The following is a 24,273-nucleotide window of genomic DNA, read 5'->3' as shown; positions in this document are numbered from 1 at the left end:
GGCCACAGTACAGTTTACAGGCCTAAAAACAAGCCCAGATTTCTAATAAGCTGGGTATGCATTTTGGGATCTTCGTTATTCCCCAATAGCATCCTGACTTAGCAATGTCCTTATACCGCAGCTAAACATTGAGTAAAATGAGGCAGTGTTTGCCCTTATTTCCAGAGTTGTGAAAAAAATTATTTAAAATACTGGAAATTAAGAGCTAAAATGCAAGCTCGTGTTTACCTCCCACTACATGGAGACTCAACCCCTACTTGGCTGCCTGCTTTATGTAATTACATGGTTTTTCTGGTTTTTCTATCGTGACTTGCAGGTTTTAGGAAGAAACTGATGTTGATCTAGTAGATTCATAACAGTGGGAAATTAGGCTTTTTAATGTTGGTGCAGTTCAGGGGAAGGTTCATCATAGAATCAAGGAGTGGGAAGACAAAGTCCTACTTTGAAGGCCAGTGGACACCATAAAGTTGTGCTCTGATCAACATATCAACCGTCTTGTCTTCCTCATCTCAGTTTACCTGCACTAGGAGAGAAGGTTGATGCAGACCTACTTTTCCAGCTCCTGGTCTGTGTGCCCTTCTTTGTGGCTGAGTTAACTTGGCTGGGTTTTCCCTCTGAGGTCATCATTTATTTATCCATCCCTTATAAAACCTGCTTTCTAAAGAGCTGACAGCCATTGGCTCGCTCTTTCTTTCCTGAGAACTAAAAGAGGTCCCTCCAGCTCAGCTCTTCTCAAAGGCACCACATCTGCACGTGACACTTGTTCACTCATCTATAAAAGGAGGGAGAGAGAACAGTCTCTGATGTGATGTCATTGTAAAGGCTTCCTTGAATATAGACTGGACAGTTGGACAAAGAAAGGGCTGAGTTCTCTCGCAGCCTTCGGGCTGGAATGGGACTGACTCAGAGGACCCTGAATAGGTGTCGCCTGTTCCGTCCTGTGTGTGCTAGGGGGAGATCTGTGCAAGGCAGGCCTGGAAGCCGCCTCCTCCATCCCCGTGAAGGTCCACTCACTTGCCCCAGCCGCCGGGCCCCAGCACTGACCATATTTGACCTGTGGTGGGTATTTTTTCACTCCGCTCTGGTCTGCTGGCTTTGTTCCCCTGGCAGGAAGAGAACACTCTTCTGAGAGTACAAATAAATTTGCTCAAAGCCTAACCAAAGAATATACTAGAGTTTATCCGTGTGGAGGAGAAGAGAAGGAATAGCAGATGCCCTTCCTTTGCCTAATGTGGAAGGACTGAGGCACCGGGCCAGGAAGCCACTTAGCTGCTCAAGGGTGGATCTGAGTGCCACATTCAAATGCCAGCCTCCCAGTACTAGATAAGGAAACTCCTCAAGAAACGGGACTTCAGGTGTATGTCTTCTGGGATCCCTGGCTTCTTTTTCCTCACTTGAGAACTAAAACTGAACTCTCTGCTCACTTACTTACAATAAAAAGCTCCTTAAGGGCTCTTTCCACTCATCCTTCCTCTTGGTGACACAGGTTGGTTTTCAGAGTGACCCATATCTCTGTATGAAGAGCCACCTTCTCCTGAGGCTGCATGTGAAGAGCCAGATCTATTGGGAGTCTCTTGGCTAATCAGGGTGGTGGGCATGGACAGATCTCTGTTGACATGAGTGTCATGGGATAATTCACAGAACAAAAGGTGGCAGGCTGGAGGATCAGGTGGGGGTGGGGCATACTCCCGACCAGGATCAGATAGCTAGGAAAAACAGAGTAGGTATGTAACTGTGTTTACTATGGCTCAGGTGACTCTGAGAAGGCAGAGGCAGCCCCCTGACAGAAGGCAGTGCCAGAGACTGGGAAGAGTCACAGGGAGGGAGGTCCCTGTTAGATAAGGGAGTCACCAGAGGAGACAGTGTATTGGGATGAAAAGAATTTTTTTGTTGTTGACAACAGCCTGTCACCTGGGACAGCCTCCTCTATCCTTAGCCTCTCCCTAAAGCATGCCAGCTGTCTGTGGGGTTGAGCCAGCAGCAAGTAGAACTGAGGGTGGAGGGAAGAGTCGAGAAATCAGATACCTGTTTCTTGGCTAAATCTTTGGACTTTGCTACTTCCCGCTCCCCCCCCCCCAACACTTAATCTTCCACTTTTTCTAGGAAGGATTCTTGTCCCTAAATGTGGGCAGGAAAGGAGGAATCAGTCAAGGTTCCTTATGCTCTATGCTCCCACCAATCTCTCATCCTCCTTGCCATGAGGCTGGATGGCCACCAGGGAACCTGCAGGGATCCTATTCTAGCTCCTCCTTGGTCTAGGCACATGGCCTAAGGCTCAGAAGGAGAGAAATTTCCACTGGATCAAGGGCAGAGCAGGTTCTGATCTGAGAGAGGTGATAAGCCCAGTAGAGCCTGGGCCTAAGTAGACAGGTAGAAGTCAGAGCAACTGGGGAGAAAGGCTCAGGTCTCCAGTGGGACCTACCAGGCCTCCTCCTACAAAGCTGTTTACTGGACTCCCTATTCCCATAGAGATGAAACTGGTAGCCAGTCCCCAGCTCCTTGCCCCTGGCGGCTACCTCCCTTTGTGAGAAACAGGAAGTGAGGACCTTTGTCAGCTCAGCTGCACCGTCTACATTAAATATTTATCTTGGGAGTCCAGGTCAGAGCTCTAGAGAATAAGAGACGCTCGCTGTTGGTGAGAGAGGGTATGGCCAGGATTCCTGGAATTGGAAGATCTTCAGCTTCACCATCTTTGGAGAACAAGGAAGAACATGAACGAGATGTGGCCCTTCTTAGTCGCAAGGATTCTGACAGGTGGGAAAAGACTGGTGACAAGGGAAATGGGCACATATTTTATCCCTGAGGGAGGCAAGAGGATGCTGCCCAGGGTGGGTAAGCAAGTATCCAGGCTTTAGGGGCAGGAAAATGCCCTGCTGCTTGTCCTCAAGAAGTCCCAGAAGGCCTATGCTCCTTTCTGCAGCTGTCTTCTGTGGGCGGGGCTATCCATCCCCTCCCTCCCCTCAGCTTTCCCGGAGAACCATGGATTGTTGGAAGGGGCCTTAAAGGTGAACCCGTTCATTCAGCTCCCTGCTCGGTGCAGCAATTGCTTTTATAAAGATGCCCCATAATCGGTAGGCTTGGAACCCCTGTAATCATTCTAAAAGTTCTTTGGAAACCTTGGGCCTGCTTCCAGGTATGCACCCAAGGGTCTCACTTCTGCTAGTGCAGCCGGTCTGTTTCCCCACAGCAGTCCCGCAAACACTGGAAACTAGCAGCATAGCATGCCTGTCTCTCAAGCTTCTCCACAACCTAAACATCCCTCCTTCCTCTTTCACATGCAATATTGTTTCAAGCTGGTTCATCACACTGGGATAGCGCTTTTAACTGAATTGAGAAAAGATAAAGCTAATAGCATCAATAATGGTGGGATTAAAATTTTTTTTTCATCTTTCCCCATTCTCCCTCCCTTCTCAAATTGGAGTGGAACGATGTGCTTGGAAAACACTCTAAAGTGCATGGTGGCCCCAGGGCACCAATCTTAAACCCATAGGTACACATAAATGTTTTCTTATTTTTATAATTTATCACTGATTACTCCCAAAATGGATCTGAAATTGCCCAATAACTACTTGCTGTTTGGTTGTTTTGGGGCTTGGGGTCCTAGAGACAAGCTAAGGGCTAAGAAGTACTCCAGTCTTTACATTAGCAGTAAAATCTACACCCTCTGTGGGGACACAGAGGCTTGTGGGAGAGGGGAAAGAAGGGATGGCCAGAGGGGTTGGGAGCCAATGGGCGCGGGCTCTTGGGACTGGTGTCAGAGCCTCGGGAACAGCGGAAAAGCAGCAAAATCAAAACAAATACGGTGTATGGGAACACCAAGACCCTGGTAACCCCATCCCCGCCAAAGGGACCCCGCCCTCATCCTCTTCAGGGGTGCGGCGCGCCCAGGGGGCCGCTCCCTAAGGCCGATTTCCTCCCGCCACCGCCCTCGGCGGTGCTTGCACGTGTGTGAGCATCCGCCCATTTGCTGGTGCACGCGCGCCTGTGTGCGTGTGTTTGTTTGCACACGCCCGGACACGCGCTTACGAAAGCACAAAGTCTGTCTCCCCAAGTAGGGAGGGAGGCGGCGGGACCTTAACTCGGTCCGCTGAGCTACTCCACTTGTTGGGGTGCCCTTATCTCGGCCCCAGCCTGTCTGCATCTCGGTCCTGTCTCCGGGGCTGCTGGCTCGGTATCAGTTGCTGGCTTGACCCGGGACCTTTAATCATTCCTGCCCCCTGTCCTGGCTCCGCCGTGCAGGGCTGCCTTCCCACACGCTGGAAATGTCGCTGGAAACTCTGAGTGGCGCTCGCCAACCCCCCCCCCCCCGCCCAACCCCCCCCCCCACCCCGGCCCGATGCCAGCCCTGCGGTGGGGGCCGAGGAAGGCAGCTGGGAAACCAGAGCGGGCTCCCCAGGGACCCTCGGCGGCCCCTCCCGGCGCCGCCCGCGGCCGGCCCGGCCCCCTCGGCAGGGGGCCACAGCGTCCCCGCGGCGCGCCCCGACGGAGGGCACTCGCACGCCCCGGCCGGCCGGCCGGAGCTCCCGCCCCGCAGGCTGGAGAGGCCCAGATTGGAGGGAGACAGACTGCGCCGCCCGCCCGCGCGCTTGTCGCGGTCCTCCCTCCCTGCGCGTGCCCTCGGCCCGGTCGATCCCCCTCTTCCTCCTCCCGCGCCCTGCCTCGCGGAGCCGGTCCTGACCCGGTCACGAGGGCGGGTGGCACAGCCCGGACTTCTCCCTGCCCTCCCTCCTCGAGAGCCCGCCGCGGCCGCACCAGGCAGGAGCCGGGCAGAGATGCTCCTGCCCTCCCGGGCGTCCTCGGTCCGCGCCACCTGCTTGCTGGGAAAGGTAGGTGCTGCTAAGGGGAGGGGGCGTCGAGGAGGCGGGGGCCCCGCAGGCGGGGAGGGACCCGTGCCCAACCCGAAGGCAAGGCAGCGTGCCCCTCCCCCTAGAGTCTCGTCCCCAACTCTGGGGTGGAAAGAGGTGAAGAAGTCCCTCCTCAATCTAGAAAAGGCGAAATTCGAGAAAACTTGCCCTTGTCCACGTGGACTTGTATCTGGGAAATACCTGGAAAAACGCCTAGGGCCAAGCCCCCAAGGTCAGGTCCGTACTTGGAGGTGCAAAGGAGTCTGTCAACTACAAACAGGGAGCTACTTCACCTCTTGCAGCCCTTGGGGTGAAGGACTGCCAGAATTCTGGGAGGACCCCAGCGGTTTCCTGGCACCCTCTCTGTCCTCTGCCAGGTGCAGGACCAGTGCCTCCGTGCTCCCATCTCCGTATGAGAGGTCGCTCTTAGTTTCTGCTGGCACAGCCACTGAGAGAAAAAACTCAGCCCACTCTTCCCCACCCACAGCTGCCTATCTCTAGAGGATACCTGCCACAGGCAACAGTGTTGGGGAGTGGCTTGCTCCACCACCAAGGATCAGCAATCCCTGAAAAACTGGGTGCGGGGAGGGGGCGACCTCCTGTCCTCCCCATCCTACCAGAGGGCAGTTCTCTTTGAGCACAGCAGGGTGGGACGGCAGGAGGGGGAAGGAGGCCTGGGTCAGCTGATGGCTGGGACTGCAGATGCTGACCTCGCATCTTGGTTTCAAGCAGTCAGCTGGGAAGGGAGGGGCTGCTGCTAGGACCCAGCCTGCCCCAGGCCTCTGGATCTCCTGCTCTCCCCTGCCTCAATTTCCCCCTCAAGGGGAGGGAGAACAGCGGGAGCTGGGGTGTGTCTGCATGTTTTGCTTTTGGTAGGAGTCCTAATTGGATCCAGCTGGGGAGCTGCCCCTCCTCCCGCCTCAGCCCTCACTCCCCCCACAGCCAGGGATGGGCAAGGAAGAGCACTGTCCCCAGTAGGTCTTTCAAACGGTAGAAGAAATCCCCACTCAGAACAGAGACAGGGACCTGCCACCAGCCTTGTCGGTACCCTCCAGCCCCTGTGGCCTGAGCAGGAACAGGGCACAGGATGTAATCACAGCCCCCTATTGTATCTTCATCCCCTCTAGTCTCTGTAGACCTTGTGCTACCCCTATGAACCCCTGCTGCACAGCCCCCCCCCCCACAGCTACCCTTCAGCTTACATCCTTCTGTACCCACCCCCACCCCATGCTCACATGTGTCCCACCCCCACAGTACCTCCCACACTTCACAATCACAGCTCTGCACTTACATTCCACCACACACAAACACAGCACCTCACAAGGCCCCCTGGCCCTTCTCACGAGCTCCCAAGCTCCACAGGCACACACAGGCCTAACTCGAACACACAGGCCAGAATGGGTCCAGCCCCGGCAGTGGAGGTTGGCCTAGCTCTGGTCCAGTCCAACAGCACACGTGAGGAGGGACAGCCCTGTTGGGCAGCCTGACCACCTTCATCTCCTGGGTGCCTGGAGTCCCCTTCTCCTGACCAAGCCTTTGCATGAGGCAGAAGAACTAGGCTGGCCAGTCAGGTGTGCCCAGCTCTCTGTATCCTCAGCCTCTCCCTAAAGCATGCCAGCTGTCTGTGGGGTTGAGCCAGCAGCAAGCAGAACTGAGGGTGGAGGGAAGAGTCGAGAAATCAGATACCTGTTTCTTGGCTAAATCTTTGGACTTTGCTACTTCCCCCCACCCTTACTTAATCTTCACTTTTCCTAGGAGGGATTTGTGTCCCTAAATGTGGACAGAAAAGGAGGAATCAGTCAAGGTTCCTTGACTTGTTCAAAAAACAGCATAGGGGCACCTGGGTGGCTCAATCGGTTAAGACTCCAACTTCAGCTCAGATCATGATCTCGCGGTTCGTGAGTTCGTGTCCCGCGTTGGGCTCTGTGCTGACAGCTGGAGACTGCTTCAGATTCCGTGTCTCCCTCTCTCTCTGCCCCTCCCCTGCTCATGCTCTGTCTCTCAAAATGAATAAATGTTAAAACAAAACAAAACAGCCTAGAGGATAGGGGCACCTGGCTGGTTTAGTCGGTAGAGCATGCGACTCTTGACCTTGGGGTTGTAATTTTAAGCCCCATGTTGGATGTAGAGATTACTTTAAAAAAATAAAATAAAATCCTAAAAAAAAAAAAAAAAGCAGCCTGGAGATGTAAAAGAAAATGGTGTATGGGGGTGGGGGCACTCAACACCACCTCTCCATCATAAGCACCCCCCACTTTGTTCTTATCCACGGCTTTGCTTTCCATCCCATCCCTCACCAGCACCCTGAGCCCTCTGAGGCTACAGTTCCAGCGAAGGCCAAAGAAGGGAGCGGATAGTCCTTTGAGCCTAGAAGGAGTGGTTCCTGCTGCCTGGAAAGGCCCCCACACTCTCCCCCTCCCATAACCTTGGCCCCGTTGGGCAGTGGGCCGGTGGCGGCCTTGCTGTTGTTCAGGGCCTCTCCTGCAGCCCAAGTAACCTGTTGTGCCTGCTGGCAAGCCGATGCTCACAGAGGGACTGGAGGAGACAGAGGGAACTGAAACAAAGTCCTGAGTGCCCAGGCCCTCCTCTGCCAGCTGCCCCAGTTCCCTCATCCCTCTGGGGGAGCGGGCTGCACTGTGCAGTGAGAGCCCCAGAGGGGCTGGCCAGCAGGCCCGTGTGCCCAAGGCTTTGTCCAGCAGGCCTGCTCCTGGCCAACCTCCCCTCCTCCCTGCCTGCCTTCCCCCTCCCCCACTCCCACCCGGAGCTCCTGGCCCGGGCCTAACAAGCAGCCCATTGTGCCTCTGAGAGCAGGCACGGGCAGCCTGCAGGCGATCGCCCGCAGAGGCCTGTTTCCTGGGTCCTTGACTCCCACCCAGCTGGCCTGACCCCCTCCCACAGCTGTCCCCTCCAACCCCCCACCCCAAGGTTGAGCCCAGAGGGCATGGGCAGCCCGAGCCCAGCAGGGCTTTCCCTTCTTCCTTCCTTCCCCACAGAGGGCACACAGAGGAGCAGCTGGCACACCAGGAGCCCTCCAACCTTGATCCAAGCATGCAGGCTCCACCCTGCAGCCTCCCCACTGGGCTCAGCCTGGAGGACTTCATCCCTGGCAATCTCCGGGCTCACATAGGGTCATCCTCCCAGGGGGCACGGGTGAGTGACAGTGAAGAGAGGGTTACTGTGGGCCCAGAGTTGATGGGGACCTCAAAGGACAGGTGGGGGGGGCAGGAGGATTAAAGGGAAGGAAGGGGCAGAAGATAGCTCTAGAGAGCTTTGCGGGCTACCTACAAAGGGGTTAGGCTGACCCTCCAGCGCTCACCATGGGGTAAACCTTGTCCATGGTTCCCGCCCTTCTGCGGAAACTTCGGGCCTGAGCTGCTGCTCCTGGCCCCTCCCCACAGGTGCCTGTGATCCGGAATGGTGGCTCCAACACCCTTAATTTCCAGTTTCATGACCCTGCGCCCAGGACCGTGTGCAATGGGTACTTACCCTCCAGGAGAGATGCTTCCCGGCACCCAGGTGGGTCTGCTCCAAGATCCCCATGTTGGGGGTGGGGGGGATCAGAGCTTCGTGGGCCTTTGACCTGGTACCACCCTGTGATGGGCAGGAGGGCCAGGAAGGCAATGGCAGGACTCTCAAGGTCCTGGGCCTCCAAGCTCAGCTAGCTGCCCTTCTCTGTGTGAGCACTGGTGTCCTGTGAGTGTAAAATGTGCTGTGGGAGAGCAGACCGACACATCTCTTCTCCTCCTCCTGTACCCCAGTGCCAGGGGAAGGAAGTATGCAGGGGACACACACAGTCTTGGGAGGCTGGGGGACCTCTAGCAGACAATGGAATAGCTTGGATTTGGGATGGAAGTGTGGAGGAACGTGAGCATATGTTGTCTGCTGAAAGTGTGGGGGCCAAACCCCACAGCAGGGCCTAGGGGCTGCTCCAGTCTGTACTCACCAGCCAAACGGAAGTTTGGAGAGGCAGCTCTGAGAGCCCGTCAGCTCCTAGGCTCCTACCAGTCACCAGAGTCTGGGCCATGGGGTCCAGAAGATCCTGGGACCTTCTGGGTGCAGGTCTACCCTGAAGGCCCCTCTCCTGAGGAGGGAACCTCCTTCATTGAGCATCCTCTTGAGGCAGGCTCTGTGTCAAGTAGTTTATTCATTTGACAAATAATTGTTGAACACTTAGAGCTTGTAGGACACTGAAAAGACACATTCACAAGCCTTATTTCATTTAATCCCTTGAAGTCCTGGAAAGGTAAGCTACAATTATCAGCATCTTCCTAGCAAGAACCTGAGTCTCAGGGATGTTCAGTTGCAGAGGCTGAACCGAGACTCAAACCCTGGTCCTTCCAGGCCTGAAGACCTTCTGCTGCTACACTGGTGACTTGGGGGCTGAAGGTTCTGGGGAAGTTGAGGATGGTAGCCACTGTTGAGACGTAGCCACGTCTGGTGAATGAGTTTCTGTCCCTTATCAAGAGCCTTGAGGGATGCCTGGGTGGCTCAGTCAGTTAGGCGTCCGATTTTGGTTCAGGTCATGATCTCGCAGTTCATGAGTTCGAGCCCCGCGTCGGGCTTTGTGCTGACAGCTTGGAGCCCGGAGCCTGCTGCGGATTCTGTGTCTCCCTCTCTCTCTGCCCCTGCCCCACTCGCATTCTGTGTCTCTCTCGAAAATAAAAACAAACATTAAAAGAAAAAAGAGCCTTGTGAGTGTGTGTCAGGCACTGTGCTCGGCACGGTCACACACACTGGATCTCCCTGGATTATTGCCATGATTACCCTTGTTTTACAGAAGTGGAAACTGAGTCACTGAGAGGTTGCTTGCTGTGCCCCAGGTCACACAGCCAGCAGGTGGCAAGCTGGCATCTGAATTCTTTGTCCCCTCCACCCCTTTTCTGCCGCACCCTGCTGCCTTCCCAGCTGGGACCGTCCCCAGTATTCTCTGCCAGTAATGATTCGCAGCCCTCATTCTGAAGACTTTTAGGGCAGCCCGAGGAAAGGATAGGGTGGACTTGGGCACAGATTTCTCGGGAAAAATCCACTTTCATTCACTCGAACTTAAAAAATAAACAAAGGCCTGTGGTCTTGCTGGGGATGGGGAAGTTTGTAGAGTCCAAGCCATCAGTCCAAACAAACAAGGAGATGTTTAAATTTTTTGCATCCACAGGATCAGTGTTCTGAAGAGCAAAGGGACAAACAAGTCCAGGTGGGGCTGCTGCCCTTTGCTAATGCTCTACTGCACACTCCCCACAGACCCTGCCTGGTATCAGACCTGGCCAGGTCCTGGGAGCCAGCCCCCTGGGAGCCAGAAGACCCCTGCCTCCCAGCACCCCCACAACTGGTCAGCCACATGGACCAAGGACAACAAGCGTCGGGACAAGCGCTGGATCAAGTATGAAGGAATCGGGCCCGTGGATGAGAGCGGCATGCCTATTGCCCCCCGATCTGTGAGTCCAGGGCTGGAGGCCACTGACAGATGGGGCCTAGGGACCCGCGCTGATCTCCACTTCTGTGAATTAAAGTGGGAGCCACAAAGAATGCACCCAAACCATTTCAGACTAAAGCAGGGCTCAACCATGATGGGTTTTGGGGGGTCATAAGCCACATAAAATTACAGGTGCTCTTGTGTGTCTGAGTTGCACAAGTGGTCTGTGGGGGGAAAGGGGATCTAGAATGCCCCCAGGTTCTCAGAGGAGCAGAGTTCCTGCTGTAAGGGCTGAGCGAGGCAGGGATCCCCTCTGTTCATAGCCACGGGGCCTAGCACAGCCAAGGAGTGAATGACTGGGCTGAATGAGCTAGCGAGAGTCCTCTGAGTGAGAAGGCCTCACACGGTGGCAGGCATGGAAGGATCCAGGGCCCAGCCTCTGAGGAGCCTGCCCTTCTTCCACTGCATGCCTGTCTTGAGCCAGCCACCTGCCTTCAGTTCTCCACCTGGAACTGAAGTTGGTAACATGCTTCCCACAGCTGTTTTCAGCCTCCAGTGAGGCAGGGGCCATGAAATAACAGCCTGTGTTATTGCATTTATTCTTCATTGTGTGCAAATATATGTTTGTTGTAGAAATACCAGAAATATAGAAAAGCAAAGAGGGAAAACAGAAAACACCCCAAATCTCACAGCCTCGGGACCATCACTGAGGGAGATCCTTCCCTATACCTTGTTCATATGTAATGTGCTACATGAAGTTACTGTTATTAGACATATCACAACAGCCCCCCCACTGGGGCTTCAAGGGTGGCCAGAGAAATGACCAGTGTGGAAAAACTCCTGTGGCTTCATATCAAGAGGGTGGTCTGACTTTGTCTTTTCTGACCCCAGAGTGTTGACAGCCCCAGGGACTGGTACCGAAGAATGTTCCAGCAGATTCACCGGAAAATGCCAGGTGAGACACGCTTCTAGGGCCCTCTCTCTGCCTGATTGGGCTCCACCCCTGAGGCAGGGGGAGGGATGGGCAGAAAAGGGAACGTACCTGCTCAGGGAGGTCTCCACCACCCCAGGCTCTGTGGTGAGCGGTCCCTAAAACAGGCCAAAGGGTTTGGAGCCTCCAAAGTCTTCTCTGTCCTTGGGCGGGGAGGGGGGACGATGACCAGACACTGTCCCTGGTATCCTCTGAGAGTTCTAGGAAGCCATGCAGTCACTCATTTGTCACATCAGCCCCCTGGTCACCTATTGAGCACTATTCTGGGTGCTGAAGATAAAACAGGGAATAAAAAAGAATGTCGTTGCTGCAGTGAAGCTGAAGACAGAGGGAGACACAGAATGAACAGATAAATATTTAATATGGCAGATTGTGGTAAGGGCAAGGGAGAAAAGAAAAGGTCAGTGCCCAGTGCGGGCTGGTCAGGGAAGGCCCTGATAGGTGGTGGCATCTGAGCAGAGCTGAGGGAGGGAAGGAGTCGGCCCTGCAGAGCCAGGAGAGGAGCCTGGCAGCAGGGGGAGTGGCAGAGACCCAGAGGCAGAACCAGGCCTTTCTGGAGCAGCAAGGAGAGGCTGGGCTGGGGTGAGAGGGGCACTGGTGGGAGACAGAGGCAGAGTGATGGGATCTGGTCACGGTGGGCCTTTAGGGCCATTATCAGACTTTGGCTTCTACTCCATAAGAGCTGAGGAGCCACTGGGAGGTTCTGAGCAGAAGAGTGACCTGCTCTGGAGGCTGGCCCCGGCTGCCGGGTGGGGAGGAGACTCTGGAGGCCCGGCTGCCAGGTGGGGAGGAGACGAGGATGCAGGATGTGGTGAACCACTTAGGGGGCCTGGCTTTAATCCAGGTTAGAGACGGGCAGTGTCTCAGACCAGGGCAGTAGCAGTGGGACTTGTGGGATTGTGGAGACAGAGTCATGGGGATTTGCTGATGGATTGGATGTGGCATTAAGGAGAGACATCATGGATGACTTGAAACCTGAGCAAGTCAAAGAGCGCCCCTCTTATAAGTACAGGGAAGTGAGACAGGTACAGTCTAAGGGGTGTTCAGTTTTAGATGAGGTCCATCTGCTTGGGGGTGTCAAGCAGGCAGTTAATATGCAATATGCAGTTCAGGGGTGAGGCCTAAGCTACAGATGGAAATACCTGGGATTCACTCAGAAATATTTTTATTTAAAGCCCCCCCAACTAATTCCAATGTGAATTCCTGCAATAGACAGTATTTTTTTTTTTTTTTTAAGCCAGGAGAGTAGACAGGATCACCTGGGGAGATAGACAGAGGCCCAAGGACTGAGTCCCCAGGTACTTGGATGTTCAGAGATTTGAGAGATGAGCAGAAATCAGCCAAGCAGACAAAGAAGGTACAGCAGGGAAGCCAAGTGAAAAAGAACTTTCCAGGAGGAATGATCCACTGTGACAGATCGACCATTTTAAAAAATATTTTTAAAGTTTGTTTGTTTTTGAGAGAGAGAGAGCGAGCAGGGGAGGGGCAGAGACGGAGAGGGAGAGAAAGAATCCCAAGCAGGCTCCACGCTGTCAGAGTGGAGCCTGATGCGGGCTGGAGCTCACCAACTGTGAGATCGTGACCTGAGCTGAAAGAAAACAAGAGTTGGAGGCTTAACTGACTGAGCCACCCAGGCACACTGACCATTTTGATTTGGTAACATGGAGGTCACGGGGGTCTTTCATAAGAGCAGTTGGGGGCAATCTGTTGGAGCTGAAATCTGCTTACCAAAAAGGGGCATTGGAGACAGTGAGTTAGTGATGGCACAGCTGTTTCTTGCAAAGGAAAGCCAAACAGTCTAGGAGCTGGAGGACATATGGGATCTGGGGAGAGGCATTTTGGTTTGCATTTAAGACAAGTGCTGTTGTGGCACGTCTGCATGCCAAGGGGATCAAGTGGGTTGGCTGGTCAGCAGCTTTTCCTAGGAGGCCCCGGAAAGTCATGAGTGCCATGAGGAGTGGGTCTGGGCAAAGGGGGAAGGACAGGCATTCAGAAGGGGGTGCAGAAAGGGAAAGAGGGAGAAGGGGAGGTGGAATTTCCCCAACCTGACATGGTGAGGGCAGGTTTACAAAGGTCAGGGAAAGGGTGTGTGTGGGAACGTGGGGAGGGAGGAACAGGAGGGTTTGGGCAAGTCCGCTGCCTGGGTTGGCTCACTCAGGCCCGAGGTCTGCCAGAGGCATTTCAAGCCCTCCAGAGAACTGCCCTCCTAATTCCTTCCCTCCCTCGGGACATTCTTCAGGCCCTGACTCAGCCCCTTGTCCCCTGCTCTAGCAGGAGGATGGCTGGGAGCAGCTGAGGGAGCCTCACAGGGCTCAGTGTCCTCACTTGAGGCCCCATCCCTGATCTGGTCCTTTCTGCTCCTGCAGACCTGCAGCTGGACTGGACCTTTGAGGAATCACCCAAAGGTGAGGGGATGCGGGTGGCCCGCCCCAACTCAGTGCCTGCATTTGCCCATCTCATAAGCCGTGCCTGGCTTTGAGGCTCCCCCGTTGGCTTCCTTCAACTTGAGAAGTTCCTATAGCCCTTTTTCAGTGAGCTTCAAATCCCCTGGTAGGTGGCGATGAAAAACCTCAGCTTCGCTGTCCAGTCGACATCTTAGCCCTGGCTCTGATTTCTCTGGGCTTCTCTCTCATCATCTGTAAAATGGGGACACTACCTACACCAGAGTTGTGGAGATTTAGTAAAGAGTGTGAAGCCCTTGGTGCAAACCCCAACCCTGTTCCCACAAGCCACCCATGAGCATGTGTGAGCATGGGTGCCAGAGCCTTCAATGGTCACCCAGGTATCCTCAAGCTCAGCTCTCACTTCCCCTGGCCTGTCTTCTCCCACCCTCAGTGGCTTCCTCCTGTGCGGCCTCTGCAGACTCAAGGCATCCAACGCCCCAGCAAAGACCGGCTGCCAGGCCAGGCCAGGCCTCTTCTCTGAGTGGGTGAGCCATCCTAGGAAAGGGGCCCAAGTGCTGCAGAGGGGTGCTAGCTTCCTTGTGGGGACTGGCACCCCCTGGTGGCCATGGCCAGTGCAGCCTCTCCGTGCCCCCCTCCCTCTGCCCTACCCCACAGCTCTGCTCCTCCTTAGGGTCCCCACCACTCCAGATACCCTCCTCGCAGCCAGGGCCAAAGGGGAATGGCGGGCAGGGGTGGACTCCGCACCCATTCCTGTGATTCTTTTGTGATTCTTTTGTGGTTTGTAGCAGGAACTCATCACACCAAAGATCCACAGGTCATATGGGGTGAAGAGTGGAGTGGCCCACAGGCTGGGCGTGGACCTGTGGCCATTCACTCCACAGCCTTAGAGAAAACAAGGGGTGCAGAGGATCCCAAGTTTCCTCCCAAGTCGGGGGAGATGAGGATGAGAGAGGCACCCTTCCACATAAGTGAAGGTTGTAGTTCCTTTGTTCTGCACAAACCACACAAGCCCAGCCCAGGCTGCCAGGGTCCTGGAGGGGCTCAGCCAGACCTTGAGAATCAGGTGCTCTGCTCACAGTGAAATCAAGGGGTTTCTTATTCCTTTATAGGAAGGGATTACCCTCATTAGCGTGGCCATAACTGGCCTGTGGCTCTTGGTGTCATCAGTAAGATAGAGGCTAAGAGCTCAAGATTTGAACCCAGAGTTTGGATTCAAGCTGCTGTGCTGCCACTAGCCATGTGACCTTGGGCACCTTAACCAATCTCAGCCGTCTGTTGAGTGGGGACCACAAGGTGGTTGTGAGTATAAAGGCACATAGCAAGTCTCCACAAATATCACTAATATACAGGAGTAAATATGACTAGAGCTCCCTTAAATTAGGAATGGTGTATTCTATTCTCATTACCACTGTTATTACTAATATCATTATTTCTAAAATAGAGAATAGAGTCATACAGTCAATAAATCCTCACCTTCCGGTCAGACATTCCATCATTTGATAAGCTTGGTACAGTGAATCCACTTGGTGGAAACATTCAAACTCAACAGAGGCTGGAACATTTAAGCCAGCCAAGAAAGGAGCCCCGGAGGGGAACTAGGGCAAATGTGACCGTGTGGAGCTTTGGTGGCTGGAGTGTTTTCATAGATGACATCACTGAATCCAGAACCCTTAAGGGACTGAGGCTGAGGGAACAGAAATAGCTTACCCAGGCTCCTGAGTCAGGGCCACAGGCTCTTTCCCCTGCCCTGGGTTCTCCTTGGACTAGGATGTGGTCCCACACTCAGGCATGTGTGTAAGACCGCTCAGCTGTGACAGCCAGAAAGACCAGCTTCATCAAAGCTGCACAGACATACATAGCCACAGTCATGGGGCCAGACTGAACACCAGTGTAGAGTATTTCACCAAGGTCAGTAGGAAAGGTCTAGCCATAGCTTCACCACACCCTCATGAAGGTGGGAATCCTACTCATATTATAGGTATCGAATCTGAGGCTCTGAGAGCCCTGTAACTTGCCAAAAGGTCACAGCTAAGTGGTAGAGCTGGCATTTGAACTCAGAGCTCGTAACTTTCCAGTATGTAACACTGCTTTCGCAGGCTGGAGCCAGTAGTGAGGGGTGATGTGTGTATGTGCAGGGCTGTGTTTTCACATATGCCTCAGTCTCCCTAAAAGGAAACTGAAGAGATGTCCTCCCCTGTCTTTAGAAGAAGTTGGGACCCCTCTGAAGAGTCTTCTAGAAGCACCTTCAACTGTAATCCTGGAGCATCCTCCCTACACCAGACCCCACATCAGGTAGCCTTCCCAGCATCCTCCCCACACTACCCCCAATGCTGTGCCCTTTGGCCAGTCCCCTCTGCCGAAAGAGTATAGATAATGCCCTTTCAGTTTGGGGCCTGTCCTGTGCAGCCATGAAAGCCCAGAATCCTTAGGAGGGCACTGGCAGGCACAGGGGTGAGGCAGTGGCCTACAAGCCTACTTTTTGAGCCTGGACAGTCTCCTGGCACCCCTCTACTCAAGCTGATGCCCACCAACTTCCATGCAGGTGCTCAGACGCCAAGAGAAAGTGGAAAATGTCTGGACAGAAGATTCTTGGAACCAATTTCTGCAAGAACTAGAGAGTGGGCAGAAGGTGAGTGTCCTCCTGGCCCTCTGAGAGTGGTCATACTCCTTAGCTAGTGCATTTACGAAAGGGGATTCACCCCCTCTGACTTACCTTTCCCACCCTTAGCCCAAGAAACCGCTAGTGGATGACCCTGTTGAGAAGCCCTCCCAGCCCATTGAGGTGAGTGCTGCAGGATAGGTTGGTGAAGGAGAGAGACAGCTATGTTGGGGGACAAATGAGGGAGACTCCTGGGTGGTATTGGCCCCAGTGACCGTGGGCAAGGCCAGAGACCCAAAGCTCTGACCCTCTCCAGTCCCATAGAGTTGACCTCTGTACGCCCAGCACCTGGGACAGTACCTGGCATAAAGTATACACTCAAATATGTGTTGAATCAATGTCTATTGACCAAAGCAGGACCAGAGAAGGGAGTGGTCAGTGTGGACTTGTCAGGAAGTGTTCTTGGAGGTGGAGCTGGGCTCTCAAGATTTGGGAGAGCTTGTTGAGCCAGAGAGAGAACACTCAGTGTGGGGAGACACAGAGGCAAAGGCTGGAGGGGCAGCAGGAGGGAGAGCAGGTGGAGTACAGGCTGTGGAAAGCACAGAAGACCTGATCAGAGAGGAAATAGGGAGCCTTATAGGCTCTGGAGCAGGGAAGTAACAAGACAACAGACACTATCAGGAAGTACTAAGGTAGTATCATGGGAGTAGGGATGGGCGAGCCCGGTCAGATGGGAGGGGCCAGTGAGAAGCTGTGGAAAGGCCATCCTGATACCCTGAGACAGCTCTGGGCAGGCCCACAGGCAGGGAGCCTGCCCTTTACCCAAGCACTGCGTGCTTTGTCCAGCTGCCCATTGGGTTTCTCACATCTGACCTTCGATCAGCGCTCCCGCACTGTGTCCTCCACCACCCCGCGCTCCCGCCCCTTCCTCCCTCTCCCCACCCCCGTTACTGCCCAAGTCTCTCCCCATAACCCGCCCCCAGGTCCTGCTGGAGAGAGAGCTGGCCAAGCTGAGTGCGGAGCTGGACAAGGACCTGCGGTCAATTGAGACCCGGCAGCCATCCCCCAAGGTACCGGCCTCCCAGTCCCCTCCTGGGACCCTGAGCCCGCAGCAGCTGAGCGTGGGTGGGAGGGGCAGGCAGACCAGAGGTGTTGCCTCCAGCGCGACCTTGGACGGACTTCATCCCTGTCTGCTCTCTCCTTTATAAAATGCAGGGCGTTGACTTTTCCAAATGACCCCTAAGAACCCTTCCAGGCGGACTCCACGTCAGCCTGACGTCCTAGTGCCGGGGGCTCCCCGCCCCGGCCTCGCCCCGCCCCGCACCCCCCCCCACCTCAGCCCGCAGGGACCCCAACCCTTACCCGGCCCCAGTTTCCTGGGCCGGCCTCCCCTCTTCCGCCACCCCACGGTTCCTCCCCCGGCTCGTCGGCTCCTCCCGGGTTCCCGGCCCTCCCGCCTGCGCGGGCGACTCTAGGACCCCGCGTCCCTCCTGCCCCTTCCCACCCCTCCCGCCCTTGCGAGCCGCAAACTTTTCCGGAGGCGGCGGCCTCGGCTGCCGCGGGGCCCCGGCATCCCGGGCCCTGACCGCGCCCGGTCTCCCCGCACAGAGTTCCCAAGTGCCCCGACGGTGCCGGGAGCCGCGGCCTCCAGCGCGGTGAGTGGCCCGGCGGGGCGCCGGGGACGTGGCGCGGGGAGGGGGCGGCCGCGCTGGGAAGGGGGGCGAGCCCCGCGGAGGGCGCGGGAGGAGGGGCCTGGGAGGTTGGCCAGTGGCCGCGGAGGGAAACCTGTCCCCGTCCGAGGACTGGGTGGCCGCGGCCAGCGGCGGAGCGAGGCCGAGGGAGCCTCGCGCTTCCCACGCGCCCTCCCGCGGCCCCAGGCCGCACCCTTTCCCGGCCGCGACCGCTGGGGAAGTAGGACATCCTGTTCAGAGCCCGGGACGTGGGAGACGCCTTGGGAGGAGGCGGCGGGAGATGCGGAGAGACTTTTGGGCGGGCAGGGGTGAGCGGCGTAGGGTGTGAGGCCCCGGACAGGTGGCTCACTCGCTGTGTCCCGCGCAGCCCGGCCTCCGCCTGGAGCTCCAGTTACCCGAATGCACTTTACCAGGGTTCCTCCCGGCCCCTGAGCCCCCACAGAATGGCGGAAGGAACAAGCCCCTTCCTAGGTCGCAGGGACTTTGTCTACCCTACCTCGGCCCGAGGTAAGGACCAGCTCCTTTTCTCACCCAGACGCCCGCCGCCACGCACCAGTTATGCTGGTGCCTGGGCTGGGGGTGGGGGGCGGTGGGGGTGGGGAGGCAGGACGTTCCTAGAGCTCCCTGCTTCCACTGGTCCCTGTCATGGGGTGGGGGGGGAGCGGAACACCATCCCAACTCCGCCCCCCCAGACGTGGCGTTCCCAAGCTGAGGTAGCGCTTCTCCACAGACCCTAGTGCCTCTGAACGAGGGGGCAGCCCAGCCAGGAAGGAAGAGAAGAAGGTAAGGAGGGGTGAAAGCACTAGGGTCAGGGTGCGAGGGGGTCTGGGGTGGGTCCCGGTGATGGCTGTTTCAGACCCGCCGCCTGCTTGACTGAAGTGACTCCCTCTGTCCTCTGCTCCTGCCCAGAGGAAGGCCGCCAGACTCAAGTTTGACTTCCAGGCACAGTCCCCCAAGTAAGTGCCCTTCTCTCTCCTCCCCACCCCCAGGACTGTCTCTGCACCCTATGGGAGGAGGGGAGGACAGGGCTGCCGGGGCCTCCCCAGAGGTGGGTGAGACTCTGGGTGCACTAGACAGGGTCTGAAGGGAAGGAGGATTGGGAGGGCCTCACTTTGCTGGATGTCCTTACTCTGGCCTGCAGGGAGCTGACTCTGAAGAAGGGTGACATTGTCTACATCCACAAGGAGGTGGACAAGAACTGGCTGGAAGGGGAGCACCATGGTAGACTGGGCATCTTCCCTGCCAATTATGTGGAAGTAAGCAGGAGAGCAAGCAGGAGTGCGGCCTGGAGGGCGGATGGGTTGCAGAGACTTAGGGTGCAGACGCACTGACCCCTCCACAGCCCTTCTCTGGAGCTGACTGCTTCCCACACATCTCACAGGCTTCCTGATAGGTAAAACTGTGAACTCCAGGGGCAGGGGCCTGGTCAGCCTCATTCATGCCCTTGGCCCCCACAGGGCCGCACCCAGTACTTTGCCTGTACTCAGGACATGTTTCTTAAATGAGGACTAAAGGTAGAGCGCAGCCCATGGAGGAGAACCAAGCGACCCCATCCCTGTGCCCAGACTTTCACCATTCAGCAGCTCTCTCAAGCTGTCTTTGGGAAGGATCCCGAGGGCAACTGGCAAGGGCATGTAGTGTGTGACAGCTTTCTAATCACATCACATGTACATGCATCACTTTCTTCATCTGTAGTACCTTCCTTGTTCTCTCATTAACCTGAGAAGAGATCAGTCATCCCCACTTTACAGATGCCCTTGTAAGGTTCAGAGACAAGTGGTTAAGTACAAGATCCAGAGGTGCCTGACTGGCTCAGTGGGTAGAGCATGCGACTCTTGATCTTGGGGTTGTGAGTTTGAGCTTCACATTGGGAGTAGAATTTACTTAAATAAAACTTTATTTTCCTTGAGTATTTAATGATATAAATTTCTCTGTAAGCACTGATTTAACTATGCTCCACAGGTTTTGATGTTTTGCTTTTTTTTAATTCAACTCAAAGTATTTTCTCATTTCCTTTGTGACTTCCTCTTTGACCCATGGATTAGGTTATTGTTTAATTTGGGCTCTTGATTTGATAAGAATCAGTAGGCCTCCCTTACCTTCGGAACAGTCTCTGTGATTCTGAAACTCCACCAAATATATGCAGTATCCCGTGTTATTAGTCATTTACATATTAGTATGAAATAGTTTACTAGCTTCTTGATTTTTTTTTTTTTTATGAATAGGGTGAAGCAAAGGGAATGTGGGGATTCTAGGCACCTGGTGGGGTAGAAGGGACAGGGAAGAAGGATACTTGGTATCAGCAGTGGTGTTAGATCCTCACTTTTAGATCAGGTTGCAAGATGTTCCCTGCTTTTTAGAACTCTTCATTTACTTCTGTACTCTAATTTAAACTGTCTCTTAGGACTGACTTCCATCTTTGTTCTTCCACTGCCTACTCCACATACCACAGGGGAAATTCTTCCTCCAGTAGCCTTCTGGGACTAACCACCCCTTGGCTGTGCTCACCCTGGCCACCCCAAAGCTTGTGTCTGCTGTCTGTATCCTTGCTGGCTTCTGGGGCACATCTCACTGATACCATCTTCTCTTTGTTACCTCACCCTCCCGGGAGCCTCAGGTCTGCCCAGTTGATGCCCAGGCTTAACCTTTCTTCCTCTAGGTGCTGCCTGCAGATGAGATCCCTAAGCCCATCAAGCCTCCAACCTACCAGGTGCTGGAGTATGGAGAAGCAGTGGCCCAGTACACTTTCAAGGGGGATCTGGAGGTGGAGCTGTCCTTCCGCAAGGTGCGGCCAGGCAGGAAGTGGGGGGGGGGGGGCGGTCAGGGTACGGTGAGGACATGGGTAAATATGTGTAGCTAAAACATTTTTTTAAGGAGTCAAGTGTACCCCTCTTCTCCCAGTATTTAAAAATTTTCCTAATCTCTTTGCATATGTTTCCCCTAATTTAGCCCATTTTTTAAAAGTTTGAAACTTCTAGAGTAGTTGTGCTTTTTTCAGTTGCAGGTTGGTAGGCTGTGAGGATCATAATCAGCATTTTTATAAGAACAGAATGGAAATCTTATAATGCCTTGCATGTAGAAAGGGTATTTTATCAAACTTTTAGGCACTTACATATGTACTCATGTGCGTGTGTGCGTACTGGGTTGTTATTAGAATGTTAATTTTTACTATAGATCATAAGGAAGTTTGAAAAAGTCCTAGAAAGCGGGAGCTGGTCTCGCTTTGGTTGATTTTGGGGGCAGAGACCGTGAATGCCCCTAGCAAAGGTCCTCCAGAAGAGCTAGCCCCAGGGAGAGAGAGGGAAGGAGCTGGCTGGGTAGTGAGAGGTGGGGGGCGGGAGAGGGCTGGAGACCATCCTCCCCAGGGCAGCCCTGCCTAATGTCAGTCAGCATGTGGGCTTGAGGACACACTGGCTGTCCCTGGGAGTTTGTTTTTTGATGCACTGGTGATAGATCACCCAGGGAAGAGGCAGGGACAGGACCGTGTCACGGCAGTGGCGACTGATGGCTGTCCAGTGCTTCTTACCAGTCGGCCACTGACCTCTCTTGCTCCTCACAGCAACACGATTGCTATCCCCACTTAACATGTGAGGAAACTAGGCTCAGAGAGGCACAGTAACTTGTCCGAGGCCACACAACTTGAAATTGGCAGAGCCACCAGGTTCCCCCATTACTGGAATTCCGGGGAGAGGGTGCTTTGGAGTCAGAGGGGTACATGTCACATAGGCTTCCCAAAGAGGCAGGACTTGATCCGTGCCCAGTGCGGCATGTTGTGGGAAGAGCCCAGGCAGCCGGGGCTTGGCTCCTGATTCCACCACCTTCTAATGACGTGACTGCACAACCTGCTGACCTGCTCTGAACTTGCTCTGTGCAAGGCATTAGGTTTAAATGAGACAGCCCCTGTGGGCACCCGCAGGGGCATGGTGCCCAGGAGGGCCTTGCAGATGCTGATGCTTTTCTGCACCCCCAGGGGGAGCGCATCTGCCTGATCCGCAAGGTGAATGAGAACTGGTACGAGGGGCGCATCTCCGGCACAGCGCGCCAGGGCATCTTCCCTGCCAGCTACGTGCAGGTGTGCCGTGATCCCCGGGTCCGGATCTGTGACGATGGCCCCCAGCTCCCTGCATCTCCCCGTCTGACCACCGCCCGTCTGGCTCGGCACTCCAGCTCCCCATTAGCACCACACAGCCCAGTCGATCCTGACTGGGGGAGCCAGACCTCCCCCCGCCGTACTGGCTTCTCCTTCCCCACCCAGGAGCCCAGAGCCCAGGGCCAGGTAAGGTGACCTGCCTCAGCTTAGAGAGCTGATCCCTGCTTCCCACACTATTTCCTCCATTCCTTTGACAGAATCCTTTGGATTCCTTCCTAGTCTGCCCCAGGACAGATCAGTGGAATAGCTGGGCAGAACCTTGCACGGCAGAGCCACCCTGGCCTTTTGGACCACAGACCTCTCAAGTTGGTTCTGGCTCTTGCGCTGCAGCCCAGGAAGGCATGGGGCAGCCAGCTAGTTTTAGGTGTGACCCCAAAGCCAGCCCCGACCTCCTGACCATATAGACTCCACTCTTGTGATTTGCCTGTATCAGTTTCTAGGACAGGGTCATGTGGGAGTCAGAGATCTGCCATTCCCTTGCGTCTGACCTTAGGCAGATGACATACAGTCTCTGGATTTAGTTTTTTTCCACTGTGGAATGGGGATAATAATTCCCACGGGAGAGGGTACTCGGGTGGGTTTGAACTAAAAGCTTATAGTAGCTGATGGGGAAAAGATATCATTGGTACTTACGCTGACCTAGTCCACAAACAGGTACGCTCACTCCTGTGCTCATCCATTCACTCAGCAAACCTATGTGAGCATGAGGCACGTCCCATGCCTGGCTTTGTGCTGGCGTTTAGAATCGGCCACCTACCCTAGCTGGGCCTCAGCTTCCCAGCCCCTGTGAAGTGCAATGCTCAGACAGACCTCTCTGCCATGGGGGTTCAGAGGATGAGATGGGGGCAGGAGGTAAAGTGGGAGGGCCCACTGCACTTCCCCTCCCTCATGCCTGCATGTGCCTGCCTTTCCTCCTGTGGACCCTCAGGGTTTCGGCACCTCTGGGTCAGCTCTGTCCCATCCTGGAGGCTCCAGCCGTCCCGTGGACCTGGGGACCTCCCCCAACACCACTCAGATACACTGGACCCCGTGAGTACCATCTGGGGGTGCTTGGTCAGGGGTGGAGTGTTGCTTGCAGGCAGTGCTGAGCACAGTGACGCCCCCCCCCCCCCAGCTTGCCCTTTTCCCACTAAGATAGATTTGGTAAACTCCTGCCTTTGGCACCGATGGATGATTTGCTGGGGGGCCACTTGTCTGTGGTGGTCCTGACCTGTCTCTGCTAGCCCTTTGTCCTTAAAGCAAGTTTCCCACACTCTGCCCCTTGGCCTCAGTCTCCTCACTGTGTTTCCAGCCCTGAGGTCAGTGCATGTATGTGTGAAGTGTGGGAACTGGTAGAACAGACCTGAAGGCACTGGGAGCTCGGAGGAGGAGGGGTTGGGGTAGTTAGGGCTTGGAGCACAGGGTGCAGGCCTGGGAAAGGTTGCACTGAAGCCAGACAGAGTTGCCATTCTAGAAGCTGGGCCAGGGGCCAATGGGATTATCTGGAAAACTCAGAGGACATGGCAACACTTGAGTTAGACTCTCTGGGCCTGATCTGAGGCAGGGGCCAGACTCTAGTTGTTGCTATGATGCTGTCTCCCACAGGTATCGGGCGATGTACCAGTACCGGCCCCAGAATGAGGATGAGCTGGAGCTGCGGGAGGGGGATCGGGTAGACGTCATGCAGCAGTGTGATGATGGCTGGTTTGTGGGTATGTGGGCCTGGCAGGTGGGCTGGGGGGTGGCAGGTTGGAAGGGGTATTTCAGGGTCCCAGGGAGATGGGCTGAGGGGCAGACCAGAAGGGGATATCTGTGAGTTCTGGGCAGGATAGCTGGGGAATATCTCAGGGTCCTGGGGGATGACCCAAGGGACAGGTCAGAGTGGGTATCTTGGGGTCCCTGGGAAGATTTAGTGGGCTGTCGGCCTGCCAGTGCCGATTCAGCAAAGATTTGCAGTCTGACCGACAAGCCCAGGGTCACTGATGAAGTCAGCATGGACTCAAGACAGCAGCGTTCCTGACCCTCACAGCCCTGGTCCTTCCCACCACACACCTGTCTCTGATGGGAAGGACCAAGTCTCACATCCAAATATACCCACCCCCACCCCCAGTTAGCAGCTGGCTCCCCTGCCCACAAGAGGGAGTAGAGAAAGATCCCGGCCCTTAGGGCTGGTCCTAGGGCAGCTCAGGCAAAGGACTAAAGCA

General features: G+C 55.2%; 1 protein-coding gene across 7 annotated transcripts in view; it reads left to right on the top strand.

Moving 5' to 3' along the window:
• SORBS3 (sorbin and SH3 domain containing 3) overlaps nucleotides 1–24,273 on the top strand; it is a 28,662-nt gene that overhangs the window by 1,423 nt on the left and 2,966 nt on the right. Inside the window, exons 2-21 of one of the 7 annotated variants that reach the window (XM_027077422.2) lie at nucleotides 2,600–2,754; nucleotides 7,838–7,994; nucleotides 8,243–8,360; nucleotides 10,083–10,276; nucleotides 11,146–11,209; nucleotides 13,612–13,650; nucleotides 14,081–14,174; nucleotides 15,855–15,942; nucleotides 16,193–16,279; nucleotides 16,379–16,432; nucleotides 17,233–17,319; nucleotides 17,858–17,904; nucleotides 18,308–18,447; nucleotides 18,671–18,723; nucleotides 18,850–18,896; nucleotides 19,082–19,196; nucleotides 20,600–20,725; nucleotides 21,911–22,216; nucleotides 23,019–23,119; nucleotides 23,675–23,781. In XM_027077422.2, coding sequence (XP_026933223.2) covers nucleotides 2,648–2,754; nucleotides 7,838–7,994; nucleotides 8,243–8,360; nucleotides 10,083–10,276; nucleotides 11,146–11,209; nucleotides 13,612–13,650; nucleotides 14,081–14,174; nucleotides 15,855–15,942; nucleotides 16,193–16,279; nucleotides 16,379–16,432; nucleotides 17,233–17,319; nucleotides 17,858–17,904; nucleotides 18,308–18,447; nucleotides 18,671–18,723; nucleotides 18,850–18,896; nucleotides 19,082–19,196; nucleotides 20,600–20,725; nucleotides 21,911–22,216; nucleotides 23,019–23,119; nucleotides 23,675–23,781 — 2,131 coding nt within the window. In that variant the 5' untranslated portion in view covers nucleotides 2,600–2,647. Of the gene's footprint in view, nucleotides 1–2,599; nucleotides 2,755–3,421; nucleotides 3,491–4,453; nucleotides 4,827–7,837; nucleotides 7,995–8,242; nucleotides 8,361–10,082; nucleotides 10,277–11,145; nucleotides 11,210–13,611; nucleotides 13,651–14,080; nucleotides 14,175–15,854; nucleotides 15,943–16,192; nucleotides 16,280–16,378; nucleotides 16,433–17,232; nucleotides 17,320–17,555; nucleotides 17,905–18,307; nucleotides 18,448–18,670; nucleotides 18,724–18,849; nucleotides 18,897–19,081; nucleotides 19,197–20,599; nucleotides 20,726–21,910; nucleotides 22,217–23,018; nucleotides 23,120–23,674; nucleotides 23,782–24,273 lie in introns of those variants that run through there. The other 6 variants (XM_053216426.1, XM_027077423.2, XM_053216427.1 and 3 more) reach the window with 6 other exon arrangements.

The sequence above is a fragment of the Acinonyx jubatus genome, chromosome B1 (assembly GCF_027475565.1).
Source record: "Acinonyx jubatus isolate Ajub_Pintada_27869175 chromosome B1, VMU_Ajub_asm_v1.0, whole genome shotgun sequence".
Classification (NCBI taxonomy): Eukaryota; Metazoa; Chordata; class Mammalia; order Carnivora; family Felidae; genus Acinonyx; species Acinonyx jubatus.
This window is presented reverse-complemented; position numbering and strand designations above follow the sequence as displayed.